This window comes from Sorex araneus, chromosome 2 (assembly GCF_027595985.1).
Source record: "Sorex araneus isolate mSorAra2 chromosome 2, mSorAra2.pri, whole genome shotgun sequence".
NCBI classification, from domain to species: domain Eukaryota; kingdom Metazoa; phylum Chordata; class Mammalia; order Eulipotyphla; family Soricidae; genus Sorex; species Sorex araneus.
Window position 1 is genome coordinate 46784946 of NC_073303.1, and position 22535 is coordinate 46807480.

At 51.3% G+C, this 22535-nt stretch overlaps 1 protein-coding gene across 1 annotated transcript in view; it reads right to left on the reverse strand.

Moving 5' to 3' along the window:
* The window catches only part of ROR2 (receptor tyrosine kinase like orphan receptor 2), a 156668-nt gene that overhangs the window by 7961 nt on the left and 126172 nt on the right, over nucleotides 1–22535 (reverse strand). The window contains exons 3-5 of the mRNA XM_055127512.1: nucleotides 21281–21568; nucleotides 20586–20616; nucleotides 2749–2876 (exon numbers count right to left, since the gene is read on the reverse strand). Of these exons, the coding sequence (XP_054983487.1) occupies nucleotides 2749–2876; nucleotides 20586–20616; nucleotides 21281–21568 (447 nt within the window). The remainder of the gene's footprint in view (nucleotides 1–2748; nucleotides 2877–20585; nucleotides 20617–21280; nucleotides 21569–22535) is intronic.

Consider the following 22535-nt stretch of genomic DNA (forward strand, 5'->3'; position numbering starts at 1 on the left):
AGGGGCCGTGAGCTCCCCACTGGGCTGTCCCCACAGGCGGCTTCCGGGACAGGGCAGCCAGCTCTGAGCCCATCTCCCCTGTCAGTGCCAGAGCCCTGCGGGCAGCGGCATGATGGTGGACAGAAGGAAACAGGGGGCCCTGGCTGACACCTCCCGCTGTGGCTGTGTGTGCTGAATCCTGGGGACACGGACTGAGTCCAGCCGCAGGACTCAGGGTGCATGCGAGGCCGGACAGCAGGTGGCGCTGCAAGCAGCAGGCAGGGCGAGTGCCGGGCCAGCTCCGTGCCAGGCTGCAGGACCTCAGGGTAGGGGAGAGTCGCCCCCTTCTTTCCTGCCAGGAGCTGCCCCTGGGACTAAAGGTCAGGGCAGCGCAGGTGGGGCGCTCTGCCCTGCACGCGCCTCCTGGGCCCCGGCCCAGCCCCGGTGAACAGGGCGGAAGGCGTGAAAGGGGGGATCCCTCCCACCGACCCCACTGAGGGCACTACCGTAGGGGCTGTTTAGTGCCCAGGATCCTCTGACAGGTGCGTGGACGTGTCCTCTGACAGGGACACGGCCTCGGAAAGGCGGGTCCTGAGTTCCGGCTTGTCACTGGCTAGGGGGAAGGAGTGGCTGATCCGTTCCTCTTCCCCAAGAAATCAGTGGGTGGTTTATATCTGCAGGTCTGGCACCAAGAAGACCCGGTTCTGGCTCTTTCCTCCTTCCCTTCCTCCCTCCCTTCCTCCCTCCCTCCCTCCCTCCCTCCCTCCCTCCCTCCCTCCTTCCCTCCCTCCTTCCTTCCTCCCTTCCTTCCTTCCTTCCTTCCTTCTCTCCCTCCCTCCCTCCTTCCTTCCCTCCTTCTCTCCCTCCCTCCCTCCTTCATTCCCTCCTCTCCCTCCTTCCTTCCTTCCTTCCTTCCTTCCTTCCCTCCCTCCTTCCTTCCTTCCTTCCTCCCTTTCTTCCCTCCTTCCCTCCTCCTTCCTTCCTTCCTTCCTTCCTTCCTTCCTTCCTTCCTTCCCTCCTTCCTGCCTTCCTTCCTGCCTTCCTTCCTTCCTTCCTTCCCTTCCTCCCTTCCCTCCCTCCTTCCCTCTTCCTTCCTTCCTTCCTTCCTTCCTTCCTTCCTTCCTTCCTTCCTTCCTTCCTTCCTTCCTTTCTTTCTTCCCTTCCTTCCTTCCTTCCTTCCTTCCTTCCCTCCTTCCCTCCTTCCTCCCTTCCCTCCCTCCTTCCCTCCTCCCTTTCCTTCCCTCCTTCTCTCCTACCCCCTCCCCCCCCACCACCCTGGGGTCACTCCAGTGGGCAGCACTGCTTGATGTCCTGGTGGCTCTTGGAGACACCAAGGCAATACCCAAGGGGACCATGCACGGCCTGTGCTGGCCACTCCCGTCTCCTCTCTGACACTCAGGCCAAGCTCTTGTCGGACCCAGAACTTTACTCTCCAGGGCCTGCCACAGAGGCCTCAAGAGACCAAACCTGCTCCAGCCACCCCATAACCTACGGGACACACCGGTCGGGGCGGAGAAAAGGGCCCCTGGACGGCAGAGTCTGTTGTGTATGTGGGGGGCCTGGATTCAATCCACAGCACCCCATGGCCTCCAGAGCACTGTCAGGAGGAGCCCATGAGCACCTCAAGGTGTGGCCTCAAAACAGAAACAAACATAAAATGTAAGTTGGGTTTGGACAACTTTAAATGTTTTTGTTTTGGTTTGTTGGCTAATATCCAGTAGTGCTCAGGGCTTACTCCTGGCTCTGTGCTCAGGAATTACTTCTGACGGTGCTTAGGGACCATATGGGATGCCGGGGATCAAATCCAGGTTGGCCATGTACAAGGCAAATGCCCTCCCAGCTACTGCTCCTGCCTATGACTTTAAATTTAGCTTCTAAAAAAATCCACAAAATTCTTATTCTCAAGTCTTATCTAAAAATCCTAAGAAACTAGGCTTGTTTAATCCTTTAAACAGTTCCTGAAGGAGAAACAGAGAGATCCTGGCATTCGAGGTCTGCTGGGTCAGCAGGATCTGGTGAAACTGAGGTACCCAACTGCCCCTCTTGCTCGTCAGTCAGGAGAGGAGTGTGTGTGTGTGTGTGTGTGTGTGTGTGTGTGTGTGTGTGTGTGATGTGTATTTTCTGTGTGGTATCTATAGTCTAGATGGGAGTGCAGCATACGTGTGGCTCTGTGGTACACGGGGTGAGGTGTGATGGTACCGGTGTGTGGGGTGTGTATAGTGTATGTGTGGTGTGATGCGGTATGTGCAGTAAGATGTGGCAGTGTGTTGTGTGGCATGTGAGGTGTGGTTATACGCTGTGTGGTCATGTGGTGTGTGTGCGCATGGTGTGTGTTTGGTGTACTGGGGTGTATACCTGTGATGTGTGGGTGTGGTGGTGTGTGCGCATGTGTGTCTGCGCGGGAGGCAGCTGCTGGGATGGTCTGCTTCACTCCTCCCTCCCCAGCGAGCCCCAGAGGAGCCTGGGGGCTGCGAGAGCCGCGCGACCCCTCCTCGGAGCCTTCCTTCCGCAGTGACCTCGGCTGCTGGGCAGGAAAGAGGGGCCAGGAGACAGACCGGTGGCTCGTGCCCAGCCACACTCGGGCCTCTGTCACACCCCCGTCACAGCTGTGCGAGGGGGCGCGAGTGAGGAGAGGCAGAGAGGAGTGAGCGGCGAGCGCGGAGGCACCACGTGGCTGCTCTGGACGCTGGCCCAGACGGTGTGGGGCTGGACAGCTCAGAGGGACCCACTGCCCGAGTCTGGTCCCCGCCAGGCCGGGCCGCGTCCTACCTGTGATGCGGTTCTCGATCTCCCCCTGCATCTGCAGGGAGTCCACGTAGATGGTCCTGTTCCCGATGAAGCGGGCGCAGGCGATGCCCCGGTACGGCTGGCAGAAGCCGTCCTCGTGGTAGTCATCTCTGGGGACAACACAGACTGTCAGAGTCCCACAAAGGGGCCGCCTGGGTCTCATCCTTCCAAAGACATCACTGCTGCACCCTCTGGCTCAGCAACAGTGTCACATGTCAATCCAAATGAACTGAAAACACATGTCCACACAATACTAACAACCTAAGTGTCCACAGATGGGTGGATTTGCTCTACGCGTATGTGTGCGCGCGCACACACACACACACACACACACACAAACACACACACGTGTGCATGCACACAAATGGAATATTATTTAGTCATCAAAAAGAACAAAACCTGTGACATCAATGGACCTTAAGGACATTATGCTAAGTAAAACAAGACAAAGACAAATATTGTGTAACTTTTTAAAAAGTGTAGGTACCATGATGTGTACAAAGTTGTGAATAATACTGTCCCAGGCATACAATGTTCCCACACAGAGGCCATCCCAGTGTCAGCACTCTTCCACCAAAGTCCCCAGTCCCCTTGGTGGAAGCTAGTAAACCCCAACATTATGGACACAGAGACAGACTGGTGGCTGCAACCATGGGTCAAGGGGGTTAAAGGTTTTATTTTTGTTGTTTGAGTCTCACACAGCTGTGCTGTGGCTCGTCCAGACTGCCCAGGGTTACTCCAGACTGCGGGTGGAACGTGGGCACACAGGCAGTGCTGGGGATCAAACCTGGGTCATCTGCAAGGTAAGCACCTAGCCTCCTGCCAGAATACTTTTGAAAGAGTTTAGAATGTATTAAACCTGCACAGCTTTGGGGTGTTCATAGCGCTTTTTTCAGAAAGTGCCAGAACTGGGCAACACTGAGGATATAACTAAATTTTGGTTTATATCCAGATATGACTAATTTGGATGTACGTGATATATCCCAAAAATAATTTTCCCCAGCAGTACTTTTATTTGGCTACCTCTGTACTAAACATGTACAAACATTTGGGGGGAAGGAGTCATTCCTGAAGTAGCAAAGCACCCTAGCAACCATTTATACATTATTTGCAGTGTATTAGTGAGTAATCTAGAGATGAAAACACGTAGGAGGATTACATAGGTTCCTTGAAAAAAATCACACCACTTTATACAGGGCACTTGAGCATTCTGGCACCCCCGAAGGTGTGGTGTGTTGTGGGGCAAGATGGTGTGTGTGTGTGGGGGGGGGGTGTGTGCGTGTGTGTTCATTTCTGAAGTCAATCCCCCAGAGTAACTGTGGAACACAGAGAATGCTGACAGCAAACATGTTTAACCTTATCCTCAAACTCCACAGCAGCATTAGAGTATCCTCTGGTCTGTCTGCAGGGAAGGCCTTTCTGAAAATGGCAACTGGCAAAGTAAATTCATGGCATAGGAGAATCCCCGAAAGAGAGGAAAGCAATGGCAGGGATCCAGACAAGTCTCACAGAAAATCCTTGAGGTGCAATGTGTACATGGGGCTGGAGCAATAGCACAGCGGGGAGGGTGTTTGCCTCGCACGCAGCTGACCGGGTTCGATTCCCAGCACCCCATAGGGTCCCCTGAGCACCGCCAGGAGTAATTCCTGAGTGCAGAGCCAGGAGTAACCCCTGAGCAGCGCCAGGTGTGACCCAAAAAGGAAAAAAAAAAAAAAGATGTAACGTGTAGAAGCTTTCCAGACCCCAGAGCCCGTGCTCCGTAGCCAGGGGGCGAAGGTGAGGCCGCCACGAGCACTCCTCCAGGGCTGCAGGGAGCAGCCTACGGGTGCGCTCTGGTCTGTGTGGCCGTCAGTGTGGCCGTTGGCAGCGGCTCCCGCAGCCGAAGGGGGCAGGTGCTCGGAGAAGTGGCCCGCGACAGATCCGCTAGGTTGCCGTCTGCTGGGATCCAACGGGGCCTGGGCTCTCTGGACACTGTGCTCAGGGGCCACTCGTGGGAGTGCTCGGGGCCCCTACGCAGTGCGAGACAGGAAACCGGGTCAGCTGCGTGCTAGGCCAGACGCTAGCCCCAGGCTGCACGTCTGGACACGTGCTAAATTAACGCCCGTACAACAGGGTACAGAAGCACTTCCCCCCCTGGAGCTAGGAAGCACGGTGTCTGACTGTCGCGGCCACCTTGGTGACGCTGACCCTGCCAAGGCCAGCGCGTCGGGCGGCAACAGGGAGTGAAGTGGCCCTGCTTTCCCTGGGAGACTCTTACGCTGGCTTCTTCCTCGGTGTAAAATCTGAAAACTCTTCTTGTGGCAGGTCCACTGGTGCCGGGCTGTTGTACGAGGGAAGAGCAGCACGGTCCTCTGCTCCCCTGCTGATGGGCACACGTGCTGCCCCACACCCCGCGGGCTCGAGCACCAGCAAGGAGCTGTCCTGAGCATCACTGAGTGTGCCCAAAACCAAATAAAAAAGTGACAAAGTGTCCACCCTGTGGCTTTATCATTCCATTATGACAAATGGAACTAGAAAGCGTCCACTCCAAGGCTCCGTGGGAGAGCACTCCTTGCCCTGAGTTTCAGCCCCAAAGGATGGCTGAGTGGCCACTGGGAAACCCCCCACCCAAAGGTGCACTTGGTCCCAGTGGCCATTTCCAACAGCAAGGTTCCCAGCACAGAAATCTCGGCAAACTGTTTTCGATTTAATGGCATACCTGAGCCTGGGCCCTCATCCATTCTAAGGCAGGGTCATATGAAGTAGCAAGAGGCATAAGCCAGTCTCTGACTCCCTGGGGTGCCTGGTGCTCTCTGGGAACGAGGCTGGCACTCCCCTTGGCGTCTCCCTCCCAGCCCACCAACCCCTTTGCAGTGCCTGTGCTCCCTGGGGCAGCTCTGGAGTGGGGTGTGTGAAAGCTCTCCCAGGCGTAATGACGGTAATCACTGCGGGCTTAAGGGAAAACAAAGGACTTGGTGAAAGCACCGAACAAGTTCCTACACGCCGAGCACGGCTGTCATCCCTGCACAGACGGTTTCTCTCGGCTCGTGCTTGCTTCCCTGGGCCTCCCGGAGGAAGGGCATGTGCACATACTCTAATCTGCCACTGGTTTGTCACCAGTGCCTCATATCGCAGAATGCCAAGTGTGCTAAATTTCTGTGCTTTATTCAGGCTCCGTGCTGTGAAATTCAAGGAGATATTTGGTTTCTGGAAAACAGAACCCATCGCGAAAAAAAGTGGTGAAGGAAACAAAAGGCTGGGCCGTCCCCCTCCCTGTTCCGCTTATGCACTGGCCTATGGCACCAGCGTCCGGGGACAGAGTCAGCCTGTGGCCCGCATCCGTCCACTCCACAGCAGCCGAGCAGCATGCCTTCTCTTGCAGTCAGGTTAACTACAGGCCTGCCAGCTGGCAGGCCTCGACGTTCTTAATAGCGCTACTTCACTGTAATTAGGTTAAAGTTTGAACAAGACTTCGGACAGTTCCCTAAAGATAGGGATGGAAGGAGTCTCGGCAGTGGAGACTGCGTTTCAACACGCAGGGGCGAGGGGCCTCGAGTCACTGCCAGACACACGCCCGGTGGCTGCGGGGACGGGCGGCACAGAAGTCAGTCCAACTGCACGGGAGATCCCAGGAGGGCAAGAGCACCGAGAAGCCGCCAGGGGGCTGGGCATCCTCCCCGTCTGCTGAGTAACAGGACGAGGCGGCTCCGGGTGTGGCCCCAGGGCCAATACTGAACGGCATTTCCAGGGCCCAAAGATCGCTGTGCGCCGCTTCGTAAGGGTCTGCGGACGCCCGTCCGGAACTCAGCTTTCGGGAGCTCCCCTCATCCTACCTTTATCAGACTAACCAGCCGTCACCCCAGGTACCCGACACCGCGTCACTCCCGGGCCACTCCCGAGCCACACTGCCCCCACGCTGCCTCGTCTGTCTCGCCCCCCCCCCCCCAGCACGATGTGCAAGGGTAAGGTCCTAGAGCTGTGAAAGTATTTTTTAAGATAAGGGAAAAAGGAAACATGAGACACCGAAACCCACAAGAATCCTCTGGCATCACAAGTGCTCTCTGAGTCAGCGCTAATGAGCCTGTCTTTGAACCAGGCTGCAGACACACACAGCCTGGGCATGAAGCTCTGCTCTCCCCACACCCTGCACGCCCCCGCCAGATGGAAGGGAGAGCCACGCTGGAGCTGCAGGGGCGGCGGGGACTGCCACCATCCGCAGCACACGCTGGTGGCCACGGTGCAGAGTGGGGACCGGCAGGAAGCAGCCGGGCAAGGAGCTGGGAGTCGTGAGGCACCCACACAAGTGCGGGTGTCGGCACCGAGGGCTCCACGTCTGAGGCCGACAGGCCACACTGCGTCACCTCCACTCTTCCCATTCTCAGTGCGCCAGCCCAGGCGGGACTGCCCAGGGCCAGCGATGACGGGCTGCATGTCCCACGAAGGACACACAGGGGACACTGCAGTGACAGAGAGAAGGACTGTGCACCATCCTCTCTTAAACCCCAGGGACCCCCACTTTCTGTGCTCATTTTGTCAGACTTCCAGAGGAAGGTCATCGGGGAGGTCAGATCACGACACGCAAACAGGGTTGGGGTCTCAGGGACAAGAACACAGACCTGGGAGGACAAAACACGTCACGGAAGATGTCAAGGAAAGGCCACCTGCCAGCGAGAGCAGGCTGGTCCAGCCACACGGTGGAAGAGTCATCCATCTGCCCTGGGTTTCCAGCCAGAGCTGTGGAATCTTCCTAACGGAACCCCAGCACTGATCTCTCGAAAGGGGAGAACTACACCGTCATCGTCAAAACACAGCTTCTCTGCACATCTAATACAAAGTACACACGATAAAGCTCATGCAGAAAAAGCAGAAGACAACTATGGCTGAGGACACCAGGTGGCTGCAGGTGCCAAAACACTGGTCAGGGCCACTTAGGGAAACGGTCTGGTCATCAGGTGGGTGACCTTGTCCCAGCTACCACAGCGCAAGGGTGACACCGAAAGCAGGTATGAGTTCAGTTCCGGAGGCTGAGCACAGTTCTGCCAGCCGCCAGCCAGTTCAGCTCTCAGCCTGCATGAACGCCCTTCGCCAAGCCCTTCCTTGGTAGAGAGGCCAAGACGGAGAACTTGGGGTGGCTCTTTTCCTCCTAGAACCCCACCCAGCCATGGCGGGCCTCACCCTGGATGTGGCTGCCACTTCCGCCAAGGCTTCATCGGGAATATCTTGGCGGTGAAGACTCCACTGTAAGAATCGGGGACGTGACTGAGTCCACAACAGCAGGTGTGACTATGTCTCTGGGGTAATATTTTATGAACAGAGGCTACAACAACAGACCGTAGCTCCTAGAAATAGGCCCACCAATGGCAAGGAACAGCAAATGTTTTTTTTGTTTTATTTTTAATTTTTTGATTTATTTTTTAATTAGTGAATCACCGTGAGGGTACAGTTACAGATTTATACATTTTCATGCTCATGTTTCCCTCATACAAAGTTCGAGAACCCATCCCTTCACCAGTGCCCATTCTCCACCACAAATAAACCCAGTATCCCTCCCCCCACCCCACCCTGCCACTGTGGCAGGGTATTCCCTTTTGTTCTGTCTCTAATTAGGTGTTGTGGTTTGCAATAGGGGTGTTGAGTGGCCATCATGTTCAGTCTCTAGTCTACATTCAGCACGCATCTCCCTTTCCCCGCGTGGCCTCCAACCACATTTTACTTGGTGTTCCCTTCTCTATCTGAGTTGCCCTCTCCCCAGCATGTGAGGCCAGCTTCCAAGCCATGGAGTCAACCTCCTGGTACTTATTTCTACTATTCTTGGGTGTTGGTCTCCTACTCTGTTATTCTATATTCTACAGATGAGTGCAATCTTTCTATGTCTGTCTCTCTCTCTCTGACTCATTTCACTTAGCATGATACTTTCCATGCTGATCCACTTATATGCAAAGTTCATGACCTCATTTTTTTCTAACAGCTGCATAGTATTCCATTGTATAGATGTACCAAAGTTTCTTCAACCAGTCATCTGTTCTAGGGCACTCAGGTTTTTCCAGATTCTGGCTATTGTAAATAGTGGAACAGCAAATGTTTACAGAGAAGGCACCAAGGCCTTAAGGCATCGATAGTGGAAAGGTTAGAGTACAGTCCTAGCTTCTAACTTACATGGAAATTTATTCCTTGTAATCAAACTTGCACAAAGTCTGCACATAAAATATATGTGAAGGGGCTAGGAGATAGCACAGTGGTGAGGGCACTTGCATGTGTCCAACCTGAGCTGGATTCCTGGCACTGGCATCGCCAGGTGACACCCTGAAAGCCCCCCCCCACCCCCACCCCACCCCAAGCACCCCAGGATGACCCTGGCACTGCAGGGTCCGAGCAGTTCCACGTCCTTGGGCACTGTCACTGAATCATGGGCCAGACTGGCAGAGGGTCACTGGTGGGTCCTGGACTCAGAGTCAGCTGGGGTCCTCTCCCCTGCCCGCCTCCACACACACACAAATCAAGAAAATAGAATACATACTTTAAAACTCTAGCAAATCAATACCCAAAAGACAGAGATCTCAATAGAAAAAAAATGGATAAGATTCAATTTGCGGTCGTTATTTTCTATCAAGTTATTGTAGACAGTGAATCACTGAATAGTTCCCATAGCAATGACAGGAGCGATAAGCCTCTGGGACCAGGTGATATTTTCATCAACTCTGTGTGTCACAAGCTCACTCTATGTGTCTCTGATTAAAGACACTTGATTTACTGAATGTGGCAGTTTCTTTTTCATTTTTTTTTCTTTTGGCTTTTTGGGTCACACCAAGTGATGCTCAGGGGTTACTCCTGGCTCTGCACTCAGGAATCACTTCTAGTGGTGCTCGGGGGGACCATATGGGATGCTGGGAATCGAACCTGGATTGGCTGTGTGCAAGGCAAACACTCTCCCCGCTGTACTCTGGCCCCTGAGTGTGGCAGTTTCCTTAAACGGTGGCTCTCTACATGTCTAGGCAAAACCTCTCCCGCACCTGTTTTCTCCCAAAGGAGCGTCCCCGCCTCCATGTAACTAGGGCGTTACAGACAGCACTTTAGCACTGTACCTGGGGCTCCTCGAAACAGTAAATCCTCAACAAGTTCACACACAAGCACACACACACACACACACACACACACAAGTGGCACCAAATAGACCCTGTAAAGGACATTTGTCCACAACATAAACTGAGTCAGGAAGTCAGAAAGGCAGAGAGTCACATATTTGGCCGCAGCTGGGAGGTAGAAGGTAACTGGGAAGCAAATCTACAAACAGTGAGGGTCAACTCTACAGGAAGAGACAAGGCAGTGGCTGTAGCATCAACTTTCCCATCTATCAGGAAAATCTAAATTTCTCTACACCTTGGACACCTGCAAGCTTTTGAATTCTGATATCCACATGCTGGGATTGAAGGGGGAGGAAAGGTTCCTTTGTGAGTCCTCTGTTTTCCTGGCAGGTGGAGAGATTCCTCGGACCCTCTCCAGAGGAAACACGGCAGCAAGTCCAAGCCTGGGGCTCTGCCGCCGGACAAGTCTCTCCGACAGGACAAGGACAATGGGCAGATGTCACAGAGGAAGATCCATGTCTCGAAAACACGGACCTTCTCCCAGGCGGAATGCACGAGGCCGTGGGACCGACTAGAGAGTAACAAGGTGCCTATGCTGGACAACAGCCTGCCTGCTGCCCCTCAGGAGTCAGTGGAGGAAAATCCTCACCCACTTCCAAGATACAGCTCTGTTTACAAGAGCCTAATGTAACATAGACCCAGGAACGCCGAAAACTTAACAAGATTAGCAAAATATTGTTGGCATTTGAATTCCCGGGAAATGCAAATAAAAAGAAAGGAGCCCCGGCAACACCAGTGTCAGGCAAAATGGAATTCAAGACAAACCGGATTAAAGTGAACTTAAAACTCAGTTTGAGAGTGGAATTACTGGATCATATGGAATTTCCATTTTTTAGTTTATTAGGAATTTCCTAACGGTTTTCCGCTAGGAATTCCAGGACACAATCTTTCCACAATTTCACTGGTTGCTGCCGGCCTTTATGGTACAAGTCATTCTCATGTGTCTGGGGCGATTTTTTATTTGTTGGTGTTTGTATTTGCATTTTCTTAATAATAAGCAATGAGGAGCATCTTTTCAACTGCTAAAGGACTGGTTATGTCTTCTTTGGAGAGGAATCTCTCCACCTGCCAGGAGACTTCTTTGGAGAGTGTCTGTTCACGATACTTATTTTTATTGAGTTGCTTAAATTTTGTGTTGTGGAGTTATCTAACTCTGTATAATATATAGTTAGATATAGAGTTCTCTCTATATTTCAGATAAAAATCCTAAGTTTGGTATGCAACTATAAAAATCTCTCAATTACTAGGTTTCCCTTTTGCTTTTGTGAGTTTCTTCAGGTGTGAAAATATACGAACTGGATTATGACCTTATTTTGTTCTTCAGTTTCCCTGACGGAATCTTGACATCTCTGACCTCCATATTGAGGTCATGAAGTGTGTCATGTAATTTTCTTGAATGTATTTTAGTTTTGGGTCTGATAATTCATTTTAAACTAATTTTTGTGTATGTGGTTAGGGATCAAGTTTTATCCTCTAAAATGTGACTGCCTACTTTTCCCAGCACCAGTTGCTTTAAGAGGTTTTCCTTTCTTCATTTTATCCACTTGTCGTCCAGGTCACAGATGAATACTAAAGTTTGTGTCTCTGTGACTGGGCTCTGTTCCACTGTCCATGTGGCATTTTGCTCCCATCCCACCCTGCTTTAATCAGCACAGCCTTATAATACTTTGAAGTCAAGGCTTCCTTTTTCTTTTCTCTTAGGACTGCCTAAGCTATTCAGGTCCTTTGTGATTTTTTAAGGTAATGAATGTCTTAAGAATGTTTCCAGGGGCCGGAGCGATAGCACAGTGGGTAGGGCGTTTGCCTTGCACACGGCCGACCCGGGTTCGATACCCGGCATCCCATATGGTCCCCCAAGCACCGCCAGGAGTAATTCCTGAGTGGAGAGCCAGGAGTAACTCCTGAGCATCGCTGGGTGTGACCCAAAAAGCAAAAAAAAAAAAAAAAAAAAAAAGAATGTTTCCAGGGCTGGAATGGTAGCACAGTGGGTAGTGTTTGCCTTGCACTCGGCCGACCTGGGTTTGATTCCCAGCACCCCTAGGAGTAATTCCTGAGTGCATGAGCCAGGAGTAACCTCTGTGCATCGCTGGGGGTCTCACACACACACACACACACACACACACACACACACACACACACACACACACACACACACACACACACGAATGTTTCCAGATCTGGACACACCAACAGCCCTGGCCCAGAGACACAGCAGTGAGTCCCAGATGGTACCACAGCACCAGAGACCCCTCCGGGCCCCATACCAAGCCAATTTCACCGGGCACCCCAGATGGAGCAGGTGGGGTCTCCCCACCTACTCTAGAGGGAATCCCCGCATCCAAGAGCTTCCACAAGCAAGGCCCAGGTATGCGGGTTCCAGGAATAAATCTCCAGGCCGCATGGCTGCAGAGGTGCTGGCCTGTCCCTCCGCAGGTTCCTGCCCGCTCCTGGGCCTGGCTGTCGTGCCCACAAGCTTCCACTGGTGCCCTCTTAGCACACGAACAGCCCTGGTCCAGAGACTCCCAGTTACATCCCCAAACAGATTAGCGCCCTACAGAGATGTCTCTGGAACCCAACCATCTACAATCTAGGATTCCAGAAGCAAACTCATGATATTCAAAATCAGCAATGGAAAATACATTATCTAGCGTCTGCCCCTGGCAGGCAGGCTTGAATGGTGGTGGGAAAATTCGGGCAAAACATAATGCCCAAAAGTAGAGAGAGAGTATTGGGGAAATGGTCTGCCATGGAGGCAGGGTGAGGACTGGGATGGTGGAGGGGATACTGGGGACACTGGTGGTGGGGAAATGTGCACTGGTGGAGGAGGGTGTTCCATCACTGCATGGCTGATTCTCAAACATGAAAGCTTCGTAACCGTATATCACTGATTCGATAAAAAAAGAAAATGTTTCCAGTTTGTGAACATACTATTTTTTGATGCATTTTTCTACTTCTTCCCCTCCCCTCCCTTCCCCCTTTAAAAGCAAAGTAAGGTAGTTTTAGAGAAATTTACTTAAATATGAGGGGAGAAAAAGAGAGAGAGAGAGAGAGAGAAGTGTGTGTTCAAGAAAAGGATATGGGCTTCTCCAGAGGGGGGGACGCAGGAAGCACACCTCAGGTTTAGATGGGGCCAACACCAGAGGGGGGGGATGCAGGAAGCACACCTCAGGTTTAGATGGGGCCAACACAGGCGAGAGTGAATGTCTCTTCTATTTTTTCCATGCCTTACAGTGGGGTCACAGAGATAACGGGGGTCAGGCACTTAGCACTCGACTTGCATGTGGCTGATTCTCGTCCTATCCCCGGCACCCCATATGCCTCCCTAAGCATCACCTGAAGTGACACACAAAGTCAGAAGTAAGTAAGTCCTGAGCATTGCCAGGTGTAACCCTAAACTACACAGTCTTACAGGGCCGGGAGACAATAGCAAGGTTAGTGTGCCTGCTCTGGCCCAAGTCCCAGCATCACACAGTGCTCCAGGGATCCCTGGAGATCCCTGGGCTCCTCTGAGTGTCGCCTGCAAGTTCTCGCCCCCGGGACCTGGGCACCAAGACATCCTAGGGCCCCTGCACTTAACGGTCACAGGGACTTCCTGCGCACCACTTAGGGGTCTGCCAAAAAGTGAAACATTAAAGTGTCTTAGAGCCTTTAGTGCCCAGACCCTTCACTTCTTTGGCTAGGTACACTCCCGGGTAGTTTATCTTTTTTGACAAAATTGCAAGGGGGACTGTTCTCTTAGTCGTTCCTGCCACTCACTGCAGTGCATGTGGAAATGTAATATGGTCAGGTATATTGATTCTGTATCCAATCACCTTAGTGAACTCAGTAGTTATTTCTAGAAGTTTCTTAGTGTAGGAGTCTTAGGTTGGACATTTTCATGTCAACCACAGACAGCAAGTTTTACTTCTTTTCTAACTTGGATTCTCCCTCAGCTGTGTCTTGCCTAATTACTCTGGCTAGTACTTCTAAAACTATTGAACAGTAATAGGGAGAGTGGATATTCTTGTTTAGCTTCAATTTAATTTTTTTTTCTTTATTACTTTGATTTGGGGGCCACACCCAGCAGTGCTCAGGGGTTACTCCTGGCTCTGCACTTAAGAATTACTCCCAAGAATTACTCCTGGCAGTGCTCTGGGGACCATATGGGATGCCGGGGATCGTGCTCTGGCCAGCTACGTGCAAGGCAAGCCTCTTCCCGATGTACTATGGCTCCAGCGCAGCTTCAGATCTTAAAGAAAAAACTTTTCCAATTTTTGAATATGATATTAGTTGTGGACCTGTCCTATCTGGTCTTTCTTATGTTGAGGCATGATCCTTCTATTCCAACGTATTGAGTGCTTTCATCACAAATGGATGTCAAATCTTGTTAAAGATTTTTTTCAGCTTCTACTGATATGATCATGTGACTTTAGCCTTTTTGTTTTGGTTTATTTGCACAAATTGAATATACCTACATCCCTGGGATGAGTTCCATGTAATCATAATGAATGACTCTGAATGTACTGTCATTTTGTCTTGTTTTTTGGTAAGGGTTTTTGTATATATGTTGATCAGGAATATTAGCTTACGGTTGGTCTTCTTGTATTTTTGTTTTTTAATTCACTGTCCTATTCCAGCTTGGTAAGTAAGAATATTAATCTCATAGAATGACTTTAGAAGTGTGCCTTGTCTTGAACTTTGGGGAAGAACTTGAGCATGTTCAACACTAATTCATCTTTTTAAATGTTTTGTAAAAAATTCACCAGTGAAGTCCTTTGGTGCTGGGATTTTATTCTGAAAACTGATTGCTTAGGTTCCTATACTGTGACTGATCTGGTTAAGTTTTCAATTCCAACATGATGCAGCCCTGGAAGGTTATAAGATTCTAAAAATGTGTGCATTTCTTTAAGGTTGTCCAAGCTCTTTGCATATATAGATGTTCACAGTAGTCTTTTTGTTTGGTTCTGCAACCATACCTAGCGGTGCTCAGGGCTTACTCCAGGTTCTCTGCTCAGAGATCACTTCTAGTTGTGCTGGGGGACCATACGCAATGCCAAGAATGAACTAAACCAGGGTTGGCTGTGAGCAAGACAAGTGCCTTACTAACTTGTACAATTATTCTGGCCCATTATTTTTCTCTTCTCCTTAGTGGTTTTCAATTTTTACCTTTCTTCATTACTGGGGCTTTTGGTAATTTATCAATGATAAGCACTGGTGTATGTCATTTTGGGTTGAAAAAAATTGAGTGCAAGGCCAGGATGCAGCTTACTGGTAGAGTACTTGCCTTATATGCATCAAATCCCGATTAGATACCTGGAATTATAATAAACTTTTTCCCAAAAATATTTCAGTTTTTTTCCAGTTTCCTACATATCTATCTAGTCCTTTCCTTAATTTCAGTAAATTCTTAGCTATTATTAATTTGATTATGGCCTCTCCTCTCTCCTCACCTTCTCTTCCCTCCCTCTCCTCTCCTTCCTTCCTCCTCACCCCTCATCCTCTCCCTACTTTTCTCTCTCTCATTCCCCCTTCCATTACTCATACTCACATAATTCATATATTAATCCTCTGAAGAGCCTGGTTGAATTTTTCTCATCTCTGATCTCTATGATGAAGAATTCCTTGTTCTCTTATAGTTCTTTTCAAGTATCTTAGAGTTGCTTCCATCTGCTAGTTGAGCTCCTCAAATATGTTGGATTTTGTCATAATGGTTCTCCTCTGCTCTCCGTCTTATAATTCCTTTCAGTTCTAAAGTTTGCCTTTTAAGACCCAGTCTTTCCTTTGAGGAATTTCCTGTTAATTTTGCAAAGGTTGCCTATAGAATTTTCTCACTATCTGTCTCTGGATTGTGGCTTAGATGCTGTGCTGTTCTCTGATGAAGAATAAGCTAAGCTACTGATAGCCTGTGACTCCAGGACTCAGGTGTTGGTGTCTGTTAATCCTCGAGCTGATTCTGCCAGCAGTGTGGCCTCTCTCCGCTGACCCAGAGGCACGCTGTTGCTTCTACAGTCTGGTCCCCACCCCCATCTCATCAGGTCTGCTATGGGAATGCTGGCTGCATGCACTGCTCGCAGGGCTCCGGAAACCAGGCAGCTGGGAATGCATGACCCATCGTAGATTTCTGCTATTGCTTTAGAAAGGAACTTTGCTTGCTGGTGCCTACTGTGCCATTTCACCGGGTACTTTTAATAACACACTTAACATAAATGATCATATGCATGAAGAAGTAAGAAATCAGAGCACAAAGTGTTTTGAAACAGAAGAGTCACAAAAAAATACATCAAATTGGACACACGCAAAAATCTAAGCAAATCAAGAAAAGTAAAACACGTCTCAAATTCAGTGATTCTAGGGCAACAAAACTCAGCAAATAAAAATAAAAGCCTGTCAACATGGAGGCGGAATGGGAACGGGCCCAGAATGGTATTCCAAGGGGTCTTTGGAGACTCTTGGATGTGTGCGTCTTGAAATGTCAAATGACGCATAAAAACTTTTCAAAGAAGCATCGTTGACATAGACAGCAGAATGGCTCCCGTGCAACGAACAGTAAGACCAAATGTTGGCAAACACAAGGCAGCTAGAATTGCTACCTGCCACAATGACAGGTGGTAAAGTCACCTTTGAAAAAGGTCTCTTATTTCTTACCTAATTCAGCTTATATATGTGCAATAAGGTAGCAAATCTGTGCCTAGAAATTTACCTCACTGAAGTGAAAATTGCTCGCATTTTTAACGACAGGGATAAGGAGTTGGCAATGATTCTGTCCATGTGTCGGAGTGTTGAAGTACACAAACCTAGAAGGCATTGTCCACTGCACCTCTAGGCTCTACGGCTCATATAGCCCAACGCCGCTGTTGTATAGGCATGCGGTGTTGCCCGCTGTTGACCGAAATGTCGTTAAGTAACGTATGACAGTAATCCACACCAAAAATAACTGTCTGAGGACGTCTCCGCAGTTCACCCATGGATCAAGTGCGGGGAGCTGCCCAAGCAGGAGAGCGGAGGAGCCAGCCGGAGGAGCCACACAAGGGAAGGCATTCAGCAGCGGCTCACGAGGCATGCACCCAGAGGCACTTCTCGAAACATGACGCTGGGTGTGAGAACTCAAGATTAAGTGGCCATAAGCTGTGTGGCTTTACTTCTATAAAGTTAAGGAACAAGCAAAACTAGTTTCTTATATCAGAACACGTTTGCCTGGAAAGCAGATCCACTGCTGGGAAGTTTCAGACGGAACTTCCGGGCGTGATGGGAACGTGGCTGGGACTGCAAAGGGCTTTTGGTTATCTGCATTTTTAGAAGATTTTTAATGGTATATTTAAGATTTGTGCATTTCAGGGGCTGGAGAGAGAGTGCAGTGGCCTTGCAAGCGACAACTTGGATTCAACCCTCGCACAGTTCCCCCAAGGCCTGCCAGTACTGACTCTTGAGCACAGAGCCAGGAGTAAGTCATGAGCACTGCTGGGTACAGTCCCAAAACAAAACAAAATTTAAAAATATTTTTCATTTCAGTGTAAGTTTAAATTCTAAAGAAAAAAAAGAGTGATGCTCAGGACAAGACCCAGGAGCTCAATCTCCTCCCCATCCCCTGCCAAAATACCTAAAATCAAACGAGAATTGAGAGTCCAGGACTCACCGCAGCCATGCTGTCAGACCCCGCACCAGGCTGTTTCACTCGGTCACTCTGGATGGGGGCGCTGAGTTTCCCCCCACCCCTGCCCCAACGGAGCCAACTCCAGCAGCTGAAACCCGCAGAACTCAACTGCCACCACGCTCAGGGCCTCTCTCCACACGCTCGGGCTGAGCCTCCCCCACGAGTGAATCTGCAGAAAACCCAAGTACGCGGGACTCGTGACTGAAAACTCCAGGTTCAACAGAACTGGGCATGAGTGACCTCCCCTCGTCTTGCTCAGTCACACCCACAATCCACCTCGGCCGGCACCATAGAATCTCACCAATGGCCATGATCCAGAGGCTCATTATAAATCTCCCAGAAGAAAGCATAAAATGACACGCCATAGCCATGCTGCCAGACCCTGCGCCAGGCTGTTTCACTTGAGGCAACTCCGAGGGGGTGTGTGAGGCCCCTCCCCGCCCCAACAGAGCCCGCCCCCCCAGCTGAAAACCTTCGTAACAACCACTGCCATGCTCACGGCCACTCTCCACATGACTGGGTGGAGCCTCACCCACGAGCGAACCCAACATCTCCTAACTTAATATTCCAACAGTGCTCACCACATTTGATGGGGTTTAACACAGAAGGCAACCAGTCTTGGAGGGAAGTATGTTTTTACGGATATATATAAGCACATAAGGCTCAACCTTTAACAACATTTTAGTAACATCTTATAGAAGGGGTCCTGGGTGAAATACAACAATCTTCCCCTCTTTCCTCCAAGGATACTTTTCTATTGCATCTTCAGTGGTTTTTTATAACAAACAATACGAAATAAATTATTTTGGTCCTGCTTTGGGGAAGGTACTGAGGTTCGAGATGGAAATATCTGAAATATGGTGGTGGGAAGGTACAGTGATAGTGGAATTGGTATGTGAATATTAAATGCAATCCAATACTGTGAACTACTTTATAAAAATTCATTAAATTCATTTTTCTTTTTGGGTCACATGTGACGATGCACAAGGGTTACTCCTGGCTCTGCACTCAGGAACCACTCCTGGCAGTGCTCAGGGGACCATATGGGATGCTGGGAATCAAACCCGTGTCGGCCACGTGCAAGGCAAATGCTCTACCCGCTGTGCTATCACTCCTGCCCCAGGGGCACTAATCTTTAACAAAGAAAATATATGAAGTGAAGCAAAGAAAAATCTCTTCAACAAATGGTGTTGGGAAAACTGGATAACAATTTATAAAAAAAAAAAAATTAAATTAGAACCAGATTTTGTACCCTTGACAAATACATACACAAAGTGGATTAAAGATCTTGCAATTAGACAGAAACCGTAACTTACACTGAAGAAAACATTGGCAGAATTTCCCAGGAAACCAACCACAGAGGAATCTTCAACAAGATGACCACAGTGGGAAAGACAACAAAAACAAAAATAAACAAGTCGGGCTACATCAAATTAAAAAGCTTCTGCACAGCAAAAGAGACTCAAGCTCTAAGAAAATAACACCTTACTGAATGGGGAAAACATTTGCACACAAGACATCAGGTAAAGGGTTCATATCCAAGCTCTGCAAAGCACTCAGAAAACTCAACAACAAGAAATCCGACCACCATCCCTATCTGGGGAAAGGACAGGAACAGACACTTCCCCAAAGATACACAGATGACCACAGGCAGATGAAAAAGTGTTCACATCAACGATGATGAGAGAAAAGCAAATCAAAACAACACTGAGACAATATCTCAAGCCAGTGAGAATGGCACACATCAAAAGGTCTGGAAAGATGCACTGTTGGCAGAGTTATGGCAAGAGAGAAATCCTCACCCACTGGTGGAGGGAGTATCATCTGGTTCAGCCTCTATGGAAAGCATCTATACAAAAACTAGGAATAGAACTGTGTAGTTCTGTAGAGCATGACCCAAAGATAGCACTTTTTGCATTTATTCCCCAAATACAAAAGCATTCATTCGAAAGCATATATGTATACTCTCTGTTCATTGCTGCAGCTGGTACAATAGTTCAGGGCTTGCTCCTGGCTCTGTGCTCAGGGATTACTCCAGGAAGTACGTGGGATACAATATGAGGTATCGGGGATTGAACCTGGGGTGGCCACATGCCAGGCAAATGCCCTACTTGCTATACTACCTCTCTGGCCTCCAGTTCAATTTATTTCATGATTATTTATGTCATTGTAATGACTATTTTAACAACATTTATATAAACTGCAGTTTTATCTACGCTATCATCATATATAGTAAACTGAAAGGAAAGCAAATAAGGGATAATGCAGCCTTTGCAATAACTAATAGTTTTCCTGAAGTCTCACAAATGTGCCCTTGATGCAATTTCTTTCCTCAGCACAAATGATGCAAAGGAGCAACCTGTGCCAGCACCAAGCACAGAGCCAGGTGCCAAGCCTGCCTCTGAGGGTGCCTCCAGCTGGGGCCAGTCCTGCCTGCCCCCTCTCCCCAGGGCCCCGACACCCGGCCTCAGGGTGCCCCCAAGCTGTGAAGGACACTGGGGAGAGCTGGGACACAGGAATGAGGGTCCCTACAGCCTCCTGGGCCTCAGACACAGACCCCGAGAGAAGTGAGTCACCCACTCGAGGACACGCAGCGAGCTGCGGTGAGCCTCCCGCGACAGGCAGCCCCGGGGACCGACAGAGAGCAGCCTCCCAGCAGACGCTACGGGCAGTTCCTGTCTCTGCACCCAGGAGCTGCCTGGCGGCCCCGGGGTGGCCCGAGGCTGCACGGGGCGCAGTTCAGAGTGCTGCCAGCAGGGCGGGGCTTCAGGGGGAAGTGCCTCGCGGTTGGCGTCTGTCCTTGAACACCAGGGTCCGAGTGGACAAAAGCTGGGTGCTGCATCCCTCCAGGCACCCTCTGCGAACGGCAATGCTTGTTCTGACTTTTCAGCCCCATCCTGAGCGTGGACAGGGCCGTGGCCTTCCAGCCCAAACCCAGCACCCTGCCGTCCGCGCGTGAAGTCCTGCCCCCTCCTCACACACCCGGCAGCCTCGCAGCTGCAGGACCCGGGTCTCACGTAATGGAAACCCCACGCGCGGGAACGCGGTCAGGGAGAACAGATACTTACTGAAAGTTATGATTTGGGCTGTGCGTTGGACCTGGAGAGACGCAAACAAAAAAGACAAGTTATTAATGTTTCACAATTTGGCACAAGCTTCACCCCACCCCAACCCACAGGAAAGGAGGCCACAGCCCGGGTGCTCGTTTGCGGCCAACCGCCCCGGGTCGGCTCTGCCCCTGCCCACAATTATACGCCCGGAAGGGAGAAAACTGCGGCAGGCCCGAAAGAAAGTCTGTTTCTGCAGAAGCCCTGGGAGCTATTTTCGGCTCTTTCTGCTCTTTTATCTCTCCCTAACCTTGTGACATAAGACAGATTTGACCTTGTGCAGGAAGGTCGGGGGCTTGTAGGACAGGGCCCGGGCATGCCAGAGATGCTCACAGCTGGGAGGAGAGGAGACACATTCCCTCCTGCCACTGAGCCCCGGCCACCCACGCAGCTCGCTCACGGCACCCGACTTGCCCCCGGCCGGGCCCAGGTTTCTGTGCCGGGAGCCGCCCAGAGCCGCTGCATCTGCCAGCCTGGCCGTGGGTGAAGAGCCTGCTGCTCCCCGCGGGCTCGCCTGGCTCTGGGACAGCGTCTTCTCTCCTGACTAGTAACTGGGCCACCGCGCTGCGCCCTGTGTGCGGGGGCCGGGGGCTGACGGCCCCCTTCCTCTGTGCCTTGTCTCACGCAAGGGTCCCATGCGGGGAGCCCAGACTCACCAAGCCGCACAAAGAGGACGCCGGTGGCCGTGATGGTCTTGACCCCGTTGGTGGCCACGCACTGGTAGTAGCCGGTGTCGGTGGTGTCCAGGTCCTGGATGCGCAGCCGGGAGCCGTAGTCCGTCTTCCGGATGACGACGCGCCGCGGCTCCTGCACCACGGGCGCGTCGTTCTTCAGCCAGCGCACGCTGGGCGGCGGGTTGCCCGCCACCTTGCAGTGCAGGATGGCCGTCTGGCCCTGGACGATGGTGATGTTGTTCACTGGCTCCAGGAAGTTCAGGAAGTAGCCTGCCAGGGAGAGAGGCGGCGGTGGGTGAGGAAAGCAGGGCGGTCTCGGGGGTCCCGTGCTCTCAGCCACCGGCAGTCCTTCCCGTTACGGGAAATGACCGGCACCAGCAGGTCACCGACGCTGACCCAGCCGACAGCGACACAGGGAGACCGAGAGCGCTCTGCGGTGGTCTTCTCACCAGGATGGGCCCGAGTCGGTCTTCTCTGCACACAGCTGGCCCTGTCTCGAGCAGGCCAGCTGGGAGGGCTTTCCTGAGGCACAACCCGCCCACCCCCCAAGGCCAGCGCCCCTCTCAGCCGAGTGTCACTCAGCAGCCCAGGGTATCACCAGCAGAAAGCACAGGAGTCTGAGTCTTGGGTCTTGAGGCTTTTGCAAAGGCCGAGTGGGGTGGAGGAGAAGAAGTGAGAGGGCGGAATGGGGAGGGTTGAGAGGGCCGAGTGTGGTGGAGGTGAGAGGACCGAGTTGGGAGGAGGTGAGAGGGCTGAGTGGGGAGGGGGTGAGAGGGCCGAGTGTGGTCGAGGTGAGAGGGTGGAGGTGAGAGGGCCTAGAGGCTCAATGTGGGGGGAAGCAGGTCCCAGAGCACTGGCGCGGGGAGGCGGGACCCTGCCCTTGCATGTGGGACTATTCCCAGCAAAGGCAGAAGCTCATCTGTGACAGAGGAACGAAAGGAATGACACACATGGTAGCAATGTGTGTACGTGTGTGTTTGAGTATGCATCGGTATTATGTACGGTGTGTATTAGCATGCACACGTGTGGCCGGGTGGTGTTTATGTGTATGTGTGTGAGTGTGCATGTGTGGCATTAGCACGCGCAGGTGTGTCTGGGTGGGAACACAGGTCAGAGCTGGTGTTCCTCTCTGCAGTGAGACATGCGCACTGACCCGAGGGCACCAGGCTGGGCGGACACTGCCAACCCTGGAGACATGGACTCGCTTGGTGAGACCAGGATGGTGAAGCTGGCAGGG